This window comes from Puccinia triticina, chromosome 2A (assembly GCF_026914185.1).
Source record: "Puccinia triticina chromosome 2A, complete sequence".
NCBI classification, from domain to species: Eukaryota; Fungi; Basidiomycota; class Pucciniomycetes; order Pucciniales; family Pucciniaceae; genus Puccinia; species Puccinia triticina.
This window is the reverse complement of record NC_070559.1, coordinates 8905290-8917657: the sequence shown is the minus strand read 5'-3', so window position 1 is coordinate 8917657 and position 12368 is coordinate 8905290. Positions and strand designations below refer to the sequence as shown.

At 49.6% G+C, this 12368-nt stretch overlaps 3 protein-coding genes across 3 annotated transcripts; 1 reads left to right on the top strand and 2 right to left on the bottom strand.

Moving 5' to 3' along the window:
- Positions 1–519: 519 nt before the first annotated feature.
- PtA15_2A945 (uncharacterized protein) lies at positions 520–3156 on the bottom strand (the record flags this gene model as incomplete). The annotated part of the gene is made up of 6 exons (XM_053167018.1): positions 520–1159; positions 1240–1424; positions 1531–1706; positions 1770–1935; positions 2014–2583; positions 3019–3156. The coding sequence occupies 6 exons, from the start codon at positions 3154–3156 to the stop codon at positions 520–522; spliced, it is 1875 nt and encodes a 624-aa protein (XP_053018183.1).
- Positions 3157–3298: 142 nt separating this feature from the next.
- Positions 3299–4292, top strand: PtA15_2A944 (uncharacterized protein; the record flags this gene model as incomplete). Its single annotated transcript, XM_053167017.1, has 6 exons — positions 3299–3332; positions 3417–3456; positions 3634–3760; positions 3880–4023; positions 4114–4173; positions 4263–4292. The coding sequence occupies 6 exons, from the start codon at positions 3299–3301 to the stop codon at positions 4290–4292; spliced, it is 435 nt and encodes a 144-aa protein (XP_053018182.1).
- Positions 4293–4590: 298 nt separating this feature from the next.
- Positions 4591–12179, bottom strand: PtA15_2A943 (uncharacterized protein; the record flags this gene model as incomplete). The annotated part of the gene is made up of 18 exons (XM_053167016.1): positions 4591–4610; positions 4820–4922; positions 5002–5105; positions 5222–5306; positions 5393–5540; positions 5629–5812; positions 5889–6015; positions 6119–6142; positions 6228–6343; positions 6436–6489; positions 6593–6702; positions 6867–6968; positions 7063–7303; positions 7368–7475; positions 7573–7792; positions 7908–8034; positions 10850–10909; positions 11728–12179. The coding sequence occupies 18 exons, from the start codon at positions 12177–12179 to the stop codon at positions 4591–4593; spliced, it is 2385 nt and encodes a 794-aa protein (XP_053018181.1).
- Between the last annotated feature and the right edge of the window lie 189 nt (positions 12180–12368).

Below are 12368 nucleotides of genomic sequence, written 5' to 3'. Positions count from 1 at the left end.
CGGCTCTTTGGGGTAGATGAGCTGACCCAAATTAGAGACAGGAACATGGTCGATATAAATCCAATAAATAGACTCACATGTCTAAACTGATTATTAAGGAGAGAAACTATGGATATAAGTGTGTATGTAAAAAAAAAAAGGGCGGGACAAGAAAGAAGGAAGATTACTTCAGTCAAACCAGGAACGTCCGTTTCTATTCTGAGAGAGAAAGGGAACGATCTGATCAGAGTGGTTGAGATTTGATGCAAGACGTTCATATTCCTGGTGCGGCCGGTGAGCAATTTGACCAGGCAAGTGAGGAGAGAGGTAGATGGGTCTGGGCTAGATGGTGTATATTGGATGGGAACGATGATTGAGCGTAGGAAAGTTCAATCGAGTGTCGTATGATCTGACAAGATTCGATCTGGATCCTGATATTTTGGGAGTGGAGAGGAGTGTCGGGTTTTTTATTCTTTCAACAGACAGACTGTAAAGGGGTTGATCGGTTTTCGCTTGGTGATTGCCCTTTCTTCACCGACATCAGCTGGGTGATTCACTAGGCCCCTCTGATTCTGGGTTCATCACCCGAAGGTGTTGGCGGGGCACCAGACGGGTCGAGAACTGAGGTTCGAAGCCTTCGGTGTCGTGCTCTGGATCATCCGAGGCTGCTGGGAACAGTTGGAAGTGTTTCTCGAGGGCCATACTGAGGGAGTGACTTGTGATTTCTTCACTTCCCAGCGATGTCCTTGCCGCCCCTTCACTATCAAGATACATTCCAGAAGCCCTAGGTTGATGGCTGATGGTCGATTTCTCCCTGCTCTGGGCAGCTCGAAGTGAAGCTGTTGCTGCTGCGGCCCTTTCGGCCTCTATCCTCCGTTGCTTTTTCCTCTTGATCATGATCCAGATGAAGATGATCAACAGTAGGACGACGATGGCGCTCAGTAGCCCTCCGACAATTGCGCCAACGGAAACTGAATGTGTCTGCTGTGCATAGCGTGTCGATACGTCTGGATCGTGTGAACCGTCTCCGCCCAAAGCTGATCCAGCTCCACTGGTTGAATGTCCAACTCCTGTGCCGCCAATCATTTGAGCCAGCATATCTGGAGTCTTGTAGGGTAGTCCGGGGGTATAAGTGTTTTTCCACGTGGACGAAGTTGTATCAAAGACATAAACGGATTGGCTGTGCAGTCATTCAAGGGGGAAAAAACATTAATCAATACTGGGGGCCAAATTGGGACATGACAGCCAGTTTGGTTATACCTGTCACATAGTAAATCGCTAGCAACGTATCCACCGATTACGATCATTTGCGAGCCTATCAGATCACAACTATGACCCGCGCGGGCGGAGGGCTGGGAGCTTAATTTGTCGCCAATAAACGTCCAGGTGAATCCGGGTATTGTCAACACATACATTTCTGTACTTTGACTGGATCCGTTGACTATCTAAGTCAAAAATGAAACATAGACAGATAGAGGATCAGCTGAGGTTGTAGATGGGAATTGAATACGTCCAGAGAGAAGGCGTGGCGGGCGGCTGATGATGATTTACTTGACCACCGTAGACAAATATTTGATGGATCGGATTGCCGTTCACTTTAGCCGTGCCACGGACGGCGCAATGATTGATGCGGGGGGAGGGGATGTTGCCTTGGGTGGCCTGCTTGACCCAAGTCTTGGAAGAAAGATCAAAGACATCGAGGGCTGAATTGTCTATGCTACGATTGGCTGAGGATGGGGCGTGAGTGGTTTAGTAGCAGAGCAGATCGACAGGAGATGGACGCGACGAACAGTTTTGGGATACTGATTGAAAGTTTTGACCGCCGCCGATGGCGACGAGCACGCCCTTCCCCGAAGGTCCAACGGAGGGCACGTAGGTTAGAGTCCCGTCTGCCCTGATGGTAGGTGTTCCTTCGACGGTGGCGTTGATGAAGTTGGTGTTGGATGCGGTGGTGAACTGAGAAAGAGATATATGACTCTTTTAGTGCGTGTGTGTGTGTTTGGGGAGTGGAGGCGAGTGATGAGATCTACTGACACTGGAATAGTTAGTCCACGAGAGTGAGCCGAGGTCTAGTTGGACCATACTGTCCAGGAAGACTCTTGGGGTGCTTGTGCTCCAGCCGGCGACGCTTGCCCAGTCGAGATGGCCCCCAAAGTAGTAGGCCATCGGAGCGCCATTGGAGCCGATACCGGGGACGAGTGCGCTAGCGCCTTCGCTTGGACGCAGGACCGAATCGCCGGAGGTATTGATCGACTTCCATGAGCGGTTGGGGATGTTGTAAACGAAGGTGTTCATTGGGCCGGGGTTGACGGACGGGTTGTCGGCAAACTGGCCGCCCCATAGGTAGAGCTGTTGGGCGTCGGCTGAGGCCCAGAGTGCGCCGAGGGAGACTGCGGGTGGCGAGTAGGGGTTTGAGTTGTCCTTTTCGACGAGGGTGAGTGCAGGAGAGCCGGCGTTCCATGAGGTTGAGAGGTCGAGTGAGAGGAGGGCATTGGTCCAGGTGTTGTTGAGCTGGTCAGGGGATGATTTTTGTTCGCCGCCTTGGATCCAGAGGGTTGGGTGGGCAGGTGCCTGGGAGTCGGCTTGGGTTGCGGAGATCGTAGTCTGGTGAGCCCATCGTTGGCAGGGCAACGGCTGAGACTGGCCGTGGACGAGGGAGGATGATGAGAGGGCGAGGAGGACTAGGAGGCTGGCGAGGAGCGGGCTGGGTGGGGGAGAGGAGATGGACATGGCGTGCTGGTTCTGGAGGAAGATGAGGGAAAAAGGGACAGCGGACAGCGGCGGAAGTATGTATCTGGGTGATGGAGTGTCGGAGGGAAGGAGGCTGGTCAGCTTGGGGAGGCGACTGCTGTCTTCGCGGCGGACAGGCCACCCCTGGATGACTCTGCACCCCAGCCAGTCTGGCCACAATAATATACAGGCTTCTTTAAAATAATTAAATAAATAAATAAATAAATAAATAGCCATTCAAAGGGGCTCTAAACACTGAAGCTAACTGGTGCATACACAACCAGGTCAACTGGACCGCCAGCCGAAAACAAAACTCAATTTATTATTTAACGACTCTGGCATATCGAGCTGGTCTGGGTTTTTCCAGATCTGTTGACAGCAGCATGCTAGATCTGATGGAGGATGCTGGAGAAGGATAGGCTCATGTGCAAGAGCGGGGTGTGCCATGCTGGGAATTGAAAAATGGTCATTAAAGCCGGGAGATCTGGGAGACTGGAGACTGCCCGCCCCAAGTTCGAACTTATCTATACACGTCATCCGACTCCAACAGCAACAACAACAATCCAAAGAAAACCGCGACACAAAAAACATGGCAGACGTCCAGGATTCTACCATCCAAGAAGGTCAGCTCATCGCCTGCCCCGACTCCTAGCTTGGCATCCAAACTGATAACTAAACTCTTGGCTTGTTCTCATTTCGTCAAACAGCCTACGACGACGTGAGAAACGATAAAACATCCACAAATTGGTCTGTCACTAAAAACCCATCCTCTTATAGCCCAGGCAGAAGACTAGCTACACACACAGTCGTCAATGAATGAAGAGAGAAAGAAAGAAAGACAGGAAGCAATGACTGATACTCTCTCGCTGCTTCATTATATATCAATCTCCTCATTTGCTGTCATCTACTTGTTGTGCCAGTCAGGCTGTTATTGAATTACGAATCCGAGCGCAGTGACAAGCTAAAGCTCTCGGCTACCGGCTCAGAAGGATTGGACGAGCTCAAGGACAAACTCGAAGAAGACCAAGCCTCATTCGTTTATGCTAGAATCGTTAAGCCCACATATTTTCCACCTCCAAACAACAACCTCATGATGATCACCAGTGATTGACACATCGACCTCACATCACCCAACCCTCTCGGCTTTCATCATCTGTCCACTCACCACAGACTTACGCAAACGATAAAGAATCACAGCGACATAAGTTTATTCTAATCATCTGGATCGGCCCTAAAGTCAAAATCATGAGGAAAGCTAAGCTGAGTGTTCACAGAGCAGATGTCAAATCCGTCTTGAGGCAGTTTAGTATCGAAGTCAGTCTGTACTCTGTTCTCTCAGTTCTGAGACAACATCCTTTTTTAGCACGATAAATAACTGCGATTTCCAATCTTGATATCAAACAGGTCCCTGCTAGCTCGACAGAAGATTTGAACGAGGATTCCATCGTGGTCCAGCTAAGAAAGGTTAATGCCTTCCAAACGAACTTGGAATTAGCTGCCCGAAATCAATCACTAACTACCTCTGCCCCCTCATCTCTCTTCTGTCTCCGTAGGCTGGCGGAGCATCATACGATAAAGCATGAAAAAACCCATCCCATTCCAACTTGCGATTCACCTTCCCAGCAATCGGCCCACATCACTTGCTACATTTTCTTCTTGTTTTGGCGATCCAAGCACCTTTGTTATCATTAGTACTAGAATTCGGTTCTTCAAGTGGTATCAGCTCTTCCGAAATTCACATCATGCGCCACGTTTTGACTGTTTTATTTTCTTCTATTTTTTTATTTTTTTGTGATTGATATTACAAAAATCATATTCTTGGGCCGTATTGAATTGGGCCACACAAATGCAGCTGGCATGCAAGTTAGGCTTGGACAGGGACTACAACAGGTTACGAATTTCTTCGTCAAAAGAAGAAGGTAGTGTACATACGATCTCTCCACCAAATTACAAAGATGAACACTGCCAAATTACTAAGATGAACACTGGAGAATTCGGATCAATTTAAAAAATCATCCCAGCAATGGCTGTGAGTAGAGAGAGACAGGAAACAAATCTGCTCGGTTAGAACTAACAAGCAAAAGTATCCATGAACTGATATGGTGCTTACCCGCCGTCTGAATCGTCGAAAAAAATCCACAGAGTAATGCAGAGATCGCGACCTGACTGATCACATGTCTTTTTGAAGGTACTAGACTATTCAAGACTCCAATCTACAATAAGATAGCAGGGATCAATGTTTCATCCCATGCGCCATGCAAGGTAAACCAGTCCAAAAACTGGGTTCTTAACTTGGATTCCCATGCTGCCTAGATTCGCGAATCCGCACAAACCGTAGATTGCAATGATGATGCCCCTCTCGCTCATTTCGGCTCGCAACTTGGACAACTCTTGATCTGAGAAAACAAAAGTGCGATGTTTTCCCCCATCAGATCCCGAGTGAGATATTTTGCACATCAGGTCCAGGTAATTGCATCGAGAGGGTAATTGAAACGAGAGAAAGTCACTCAACAAGCAACAAATTCATTGGTGATCAATTTCAAAGCCAAAAGCCTCGAGACTTTCAAAACGTCTTGGTTGGGTGTGCCCATGAGCCACTGGATAAATTCCAAAGGATGCGAATCGTCAAAACCTGGGGCACCACATAAAACATCCCAGAACATCATCCGGTGGAAGTACTCACAGCAACTGGATAAAGTAAGTATTGCAATATCAATTCGAGGGTCAGTGGATACGTGCCATTCGGATCCATTCCCCAAAATTGTCCGATCCAGGTTAACAGGCCATCGACGGTATACAAAAGTGCAAGAATTGTTAGAAGGTTGGCCAGTCTATCAAACAAATGAACAATCAATCACATACTTATCATCAACAAGTATCATCTTAGATGACTTCTTAAAGGAATAAGTTGATATTTACATCATTCCGGCCACTCTAAGACCAAGCCAAGCCCCATCCGAAAACGTCATCAGTGCATTGCTGTCCTTACGATTGATTTGTTCATCTTCAGGAATTCTGACTTCGCCAGCGGTGAGCGGTTGGCCATCTTCCGGGAATCTCAGCTTACTGATCGCCAAGGAAGCAGGTATGCTCATGATTGACGCTGGAGAAAATAACGTGTTGAATTAATCCGGGCTCTGCTTTTGTATATGTGATTCGGGGGTACGATACGCTCTCACCGCTGATCAGATAAACCGCTGGGATCCCCATGGCAACATAGGCCGTCAGAACAGATCCTGCTATCGTTGAAAAGCCTGAGGCCATTACTTGATGAATCTCAGCAGGAGTCATCTGTGCGGCGAACGGCTGCACAAAAGTATGTATCCAGCAATTGTCAAATCAATGTCAAGATACGCCGATTAGCTAAGATATATTGATCATTCCAATTCATTTTTGGGGGACGATATACCCGAATCATGATAACACTTTCCCCCTGTTGATGGATTGAGAATGCAAAACAAACGCAACTCAGTTTCTGAACATGCGATGGAAGAAAATAGTCAATGCATGCGTCATACCTGACCAACAAACGGTGAAGCGGCCGCAACCACAGCTTCAACACCACTAACCCCCATCAAGGTGTAAAACACCCAGGCAAATTTCACCATAACAGCCTGCATGATCCCGAAATAGTCTATGGATTGGGTTCGAACAGGAATAAGTTAAAAAAAGACACATCCTAAACAAACATTGAAATGCCTAAATTGTTGTTATATTTGGACTTACAAAGAAGTTGGACAAGCGCTATGAAGAAGATTATCGCAGCCAATGTGTTCACAACTGCATAGAATGCACCAAAGGTGGACAAATAAGAAATAATGAAGTTCATCGTGCATAAGTGTGCTCTTCTTTCGGAATCGCAACGGAACCTTTGAAAACGTACAAAACCAATGGCTTTCGACCACCTGAGGCGAGAAGAAAAACCCGCCGGCTTTCGTGCCTTGGTCTAAGATGTCCGTTGCTGCTTTAGCAATCCAGTTAAAGAAATCATACCTAGGATCATCAATCAATGAAACAACGGATAAATTAGTCTATTGGTTTCATATTCAAACTTCAATTTGATTACGGTGCCCTGCAGTTGTCTGAGCTGTTTTGCTTTTGGTTCACGTTTTTTTTCTCTCTCTATTCTTTGCTGAAAGGAAGTTGTGAATAATTACCCGGCCTTAGATTTGAGTACCAACAGAGCTAAAAGCTGTTGAACAATCAACCCGACTATGACAGTTCTCCAGCGAATCAAACTCCTATTCTTAGATGACGCCCTACGGTTGAAAAATCAAGAAATAAAAGGCTGAGTGGGGGAAGATGTGGGTTTATGGATGAAGGACGATAAGATGTAGAGGAAGACAGACAGACCAAAAGCCAAGCTGAAATATAATCACACCGACTAGAGATCTCACGCGATCGGTATAGCTGTTTCCTGGACCCAACTTGATTCCAAATGTGCTGGCAAGCCACAGACCGAGCAAAATCAGCCAGCCAATCGATAGTCGGACCTTTTGGTTTGTAAACTTCATGACAGGGTTTCCGATTAAGGTCATGTAAGCATTCCCAATTGGTCTGCCGATATATTTTGTTGGTACCCATCGAAAGAAAACTGAAGGAATGCGAATCAGATTGCTTCCGAGTCATTTTCAAAAGATCAAACAAAAAAGCTCAACTTATTAATAGGAATAACCAAGTCCAAAAAGTCGTCACCACCCATTTATGCCTGGTTCTTTTTAACACCAGCCCTGATATCCACCATCCCAATAAGACAACCACCAGAACTTATTTCGAAAGAAGAGGTACAGGTTTGATAATTAGGTCATTGAAATCTCGGAGGAGGACGTCTTGATATATAGCCTTCTGTGTGAGTTAGCTGACATAGATGGACCACCATTCGTTTGTACCGGCTTGTGGAGTCCCTCTTATTCCATTGGACTAGTGAAGGCCACCATCGAGGTCGAACTTGTTGTCCCGCTCCTGTATTGTTCTGCGATCTGCCGGAAGTGCTGTCATTCTCGACGGCCAGTGCCTCTGAAGTCGGTTTCTCCCCGGCGATGATATGTTCTTGAGACTTAGGAATCGAACGGTCGATCGATCCCTGAGAGCAGAACCGGTGGAAATCACACACACACTCAGCCCATAACACTCAGAAGATGACTTTGTGGAAGAAAAGGAGCAGATGAGTAGGAGCTGCAACTTGCCAGACGACTAACAGATGACGATCGACCGGCCTCGAGTGTTCGGTTCGACTGGCCTTGATTTTCCAATTCGTTCAAATCCGGCGGGTCAGGCTTGGTCTCACAATCCATTGGAAGGCCCTTCAATCCAAACCAGTGAGAACTTAAAGCAAGGGGCAATAATTTGAGTTATTAACGATAGCCGATCAGAACACGGAGGCGTTGATGATAAGAGATAGCGATCAGAGCATTATTATCTGAAACCGGAACGCATTCTTGGTTTAACTTTCGGGAGATTTGTACTCGTTTATCCAGTTATCTATCGATTCTCTAGAGGATGTTTCAACGCAGCTGGTCCTTTAATCCACCCAGACAGCTTGCGGAAAAAAGCCAAAAAGCCCAGGTGTATGCACACTACATACATATTTATCTGCCCTCCAGGCTCCGACACAGCCTCGGAGCATCATTGAAAGTAACCCAGCAAGGTTCTGCGATGCAGCACGATCAAGGCGGCTCTATCTCTCGCATTCCATCGCGCTTTACAAATACAGACGTCGAAGGTCACCCAAAAGAATCGGAAGGACCTCAAGCATCCGTTGCGGCGACGATGTTCAAAAACGTTGCCAGACTATTCCTGCGGGAGATAACGTTCTCAGTTTGCACCCTGCTTCACAGCACATGTATGCACCATGCACACGAGTTCTCGCTAAGAACCCAATCAAGCGTCTTGCCCTTGTTCACGCATATTTCTCGGAGATCCTAGAAGCCTGGTAAGGCATGGAAGGATTTCTGTGAAGTGTGGCCCAACATGCGTCTCATGATCGAGGTGCGCGCGTGTGCGCCACTCCGTATCTCTGAATAAAATGTGCAGTTCGTACCGAGTCCTTCATGAAGACAATTTTTACAACCCTCCCCTTTGATAATGTGACAGCAGATACGAAAAAGCTTGCGTTTGGGGGGTCTGAAAATCCGACCCCCAGGCTCAGAAAAAGCCACACCCAAACAAAGCCACAGAGAGATACAGGACCTGTATCTCTCTGTGGTTTCCATACCCCCCACCCCCCGATGCCGGCACCATATCCCCCCCCCATTCCGGCCGCACCCACCCCAGCCATCCTCGATCCCCCAGCCCCCCAAATCCCCCCCCCACTCAGCCCGTTGTGAGTTTCTCAATCCCTCCCTCGTCTCTCCTTCCTGGCTTTGGCTGACCCACCGACCTCTGCACCCTCCCCCCAGGCCCGAAACCATTGGACCAATAACCCGCGAGGTGGTCAGTATTATGTAGGTTTTTTTTTCCCCCATGATAGATCAATAGGTCTGATCCTCCGATTTCCCCAATCATCCAGCCAGCCGCCCTCCCGAATGGGGTTCGTGAAGTACGCCTGAGACGTCAAGGTGATTGTCGTCAAGCTCAGCCTCCGCGGACTGACCCTCGATGAAATCAATGACACGATTGATAAGAATGTCTCTCACGACTCTTTGGCGCGATGGAATCGCCTGTATTGAACCACTCGAGATGTGGTGCGTGACCCGGCGCTGTATGAAGACAGAGGTTGGCCGCTATCCTTCTCGGCCGAGGAGCGGGAATTTATCCTCTCGGCCCTCGAGTTAGAGCCGACACTCTACCTAGATGAGATTCAGTCTCACCTGGAGACCATGACAGGCGAAATTCACCCAATCGCCTCGATCTCGGACGAGTTGAGGAGCCGGCTCAACTTCTCAAAGAAGGTTGCCCGGACCGTCCACCCGGCGCAATGCCCAGTGAAAAGAGCCCGATATGTGACCCAGGTGGGCCCATACCCATCCAACTACTTTGTGTTTATAGGTAAGTCCAGGGTGGTTTGCTTTGTGGTATCTATTTGGCTAGTTTGGCTGATGCATTGGCTGCATCCAGACGAATGCGGAGTGTCTCTTGGTACCCACTCACGCGATCGTGCGTGGTCAACCCGCGGCCGTCGGACGAAACGAATCCCTCGTGCTCACGATGCGCCCCGTATCTCGGTGTGTCCGGCGGTTTCACTCGATGGCATGCTATGTGTGATGGCGCAGAAGGGGACAATGCGTCGCGTTGACATCGAGTACTTTTTAGAGGATGTTCTGGTAGGGATTCCTTTTTTTTTGCTTTTTCTTTGGCGGACCTCAGCGGCTTACTTACGTACTTGTCTCAATTTTTTCAGATGCCTGTGATGAATCCGTTCCCTGGCAGGAACAGCGTGCTCATCATGGACAATGCAGCAATTCACCATAGAGGACGGATCGCCAAGATTTGCGCGGAAAATCAGGTGTTGCTGATATATTTAGCGCCTTACTCGCCGGACATGAATCCGATTGAGAAGGTCTTCTCAAACCTCAAGTCGCACCTCAAACGACATCGGATGCTCACCGGGACCGAGTTGGACGCCGACATTATCAAGGGGGTGCTCCCAAGGATTGCCACCCCCAATTTGATGCAAAAACTTTTTCGGGGCAGTGGGTACAGGGCCTGAGCCTGATAGTTTTTTAATGACTCGCTTTCTTGTTGTCTTTCTTGGCTATTTTATTGTTCCTTTCCTCTTTACTTCTTCAAATGAGAATTAAATAGTCTCGAGTCTCTGCCTCTTTATAAGGAGCCCTCTGAGCGCATCCCTCTGAGCCGGCCTCTGAGCCGGTTGGTGGGGACTTGTGAGATATGGTGGGCCTACGTGACTAGGCTGCGTGGGCACTGGTCTATCTTTGTGGGCCAGGACTTGGAAAGATTACGTCCGTGGTGGGGACTTGTCCTTGCCGGCCGGTACTTCAAATTAATGAGTCATCTTGTCTGGCCCCACGCGCAATTCCGTGACTTGTAAAAAATTGCTGGGCCCCAGAGGGACAATTGCAGACGGCCCCCGGGCCCCATCATTTTCGGCAAAGTCTTTCTATTTGCAGACGGTCCCCGGGCCCCAGCGGTAAACTGGGCCGCAGAGGGACTCGGACATTTTAGGCAAAGTCAAACTCACATCCCGGCGGAGCCGGCGGGCCCAAGACTGGCGCCCGCCCGCACTGTCTGTTTATTGGAGCTAAGATATATGTATGCATTCCATTAAGAGAATGTCACGGATATAAGAGTAAGAGGAAAACATAACTAAGATAAAATGGAAAAAGGTGGTCACGGATATAAGAGTAAAAGAAACACATAACCAAGATAGGAATTGGATAAAGAAAGGAAGGGGGCTGCTATGGGTCTCATCAGGAAGAAAAAAAAAGGCTGCCGCCCGCAAAAAAAAACTTCCTATGTTGAGCAACCCTCCAAACACTCATTATGGCCTAATGGGATGGAGATCAATCATAGTGGGTAGGGATTAAAGTCTGCGCCCCAGTCAAGAGCTGCCGAGCTAGAGGTATCGGATAGTTCATGGACCGTAACTCCGCCAGGTTGGTCTCCGCGAAGAAGCTCCAATGGCTGACCAGCGAGATGTTGATTAACGCCCGAGGGTTTGGGTTGTTTGGATGAAAATTGCAGTGGTCGAGGAATTGCTCCATTGTGAGCGCGCGGCCAGCAGCGTTGAGGTGTCCGGGGTACTGATGGCCATAGCTATTCTTGGGCGAAGAATTGGATACCCACCCGTCTAGGGAGTCCACCTCAGTCGGTTCGATCCCAGAGACTTCCGGGCGGGTGGCTGCGGAGCGGCCCGAGCCTAGCTGGATAGCGGAAGACACCCCGGACCCCGGAGCCTTGCGAGTTGGGGATTTAGCGTCCCGGCGAGGCGGTGAGCGGTGTCGGTTGAATTGAAGTCGACTCAGTGTGTGAGCTACCCCGTCGGTGGCCGGGCTGCGCGGTAGTTTGCGGACAGGGGACCGGTCGATCGCCAGGTGTTCTTTTCCACCAGAGACGCACTCGATTTCCGTGCTGGCCACGGAGATTGACTGCTGTGGGGACTTAGCTGGCGGCCGGGCAAAGGGGTGCAGTGCACGCTCCATTGCGTCATGCTCGGCTGGGTCCTCAGGGTAGTGATCGGTGTCCGACGAGTTGGCCTGCGACTCGGAGGGCGACCCCGGGGCACTCGGGCTCAGGCGGTCCAGCTCGTTGACGTCAGGCAACCCCTGAGGGGATTCTGATCGGATGGGCACCCCCACCCGGGCGTTTATGGGGACGCGTGGTTGGGATATAGGAGCCATCTCGCCGTCGCAAGGATCCCCCCAATAGGACACGGCGGGCACTGGGATCCGAGGTGAAGGGGGTTGAATTGGTGGCGGCGCCGCTTGGGGTGTACTGGTTGTTGCCCGCAAGGACCCCGCCTTCGCGCGATCCGAACCAACCCGAGCCGGCGTCGGTGTATCATGGATCATCCGGGGGGGCGGACGATCCCGTTTGCGGTGACCCGGGCTGGAGTGAACTTTGGGGTGGCGGAGTTGGATTTGGCGGCCTTGCCGCCGCCTTTGCCTTTGCAATGGATCGGCGCCTTTTCGGCGACCTCGTCTAGGGTGAGGATGGGAACTTTTTCGCTTACGAAGTCCTTCGACCTGGGGGGATTGTCG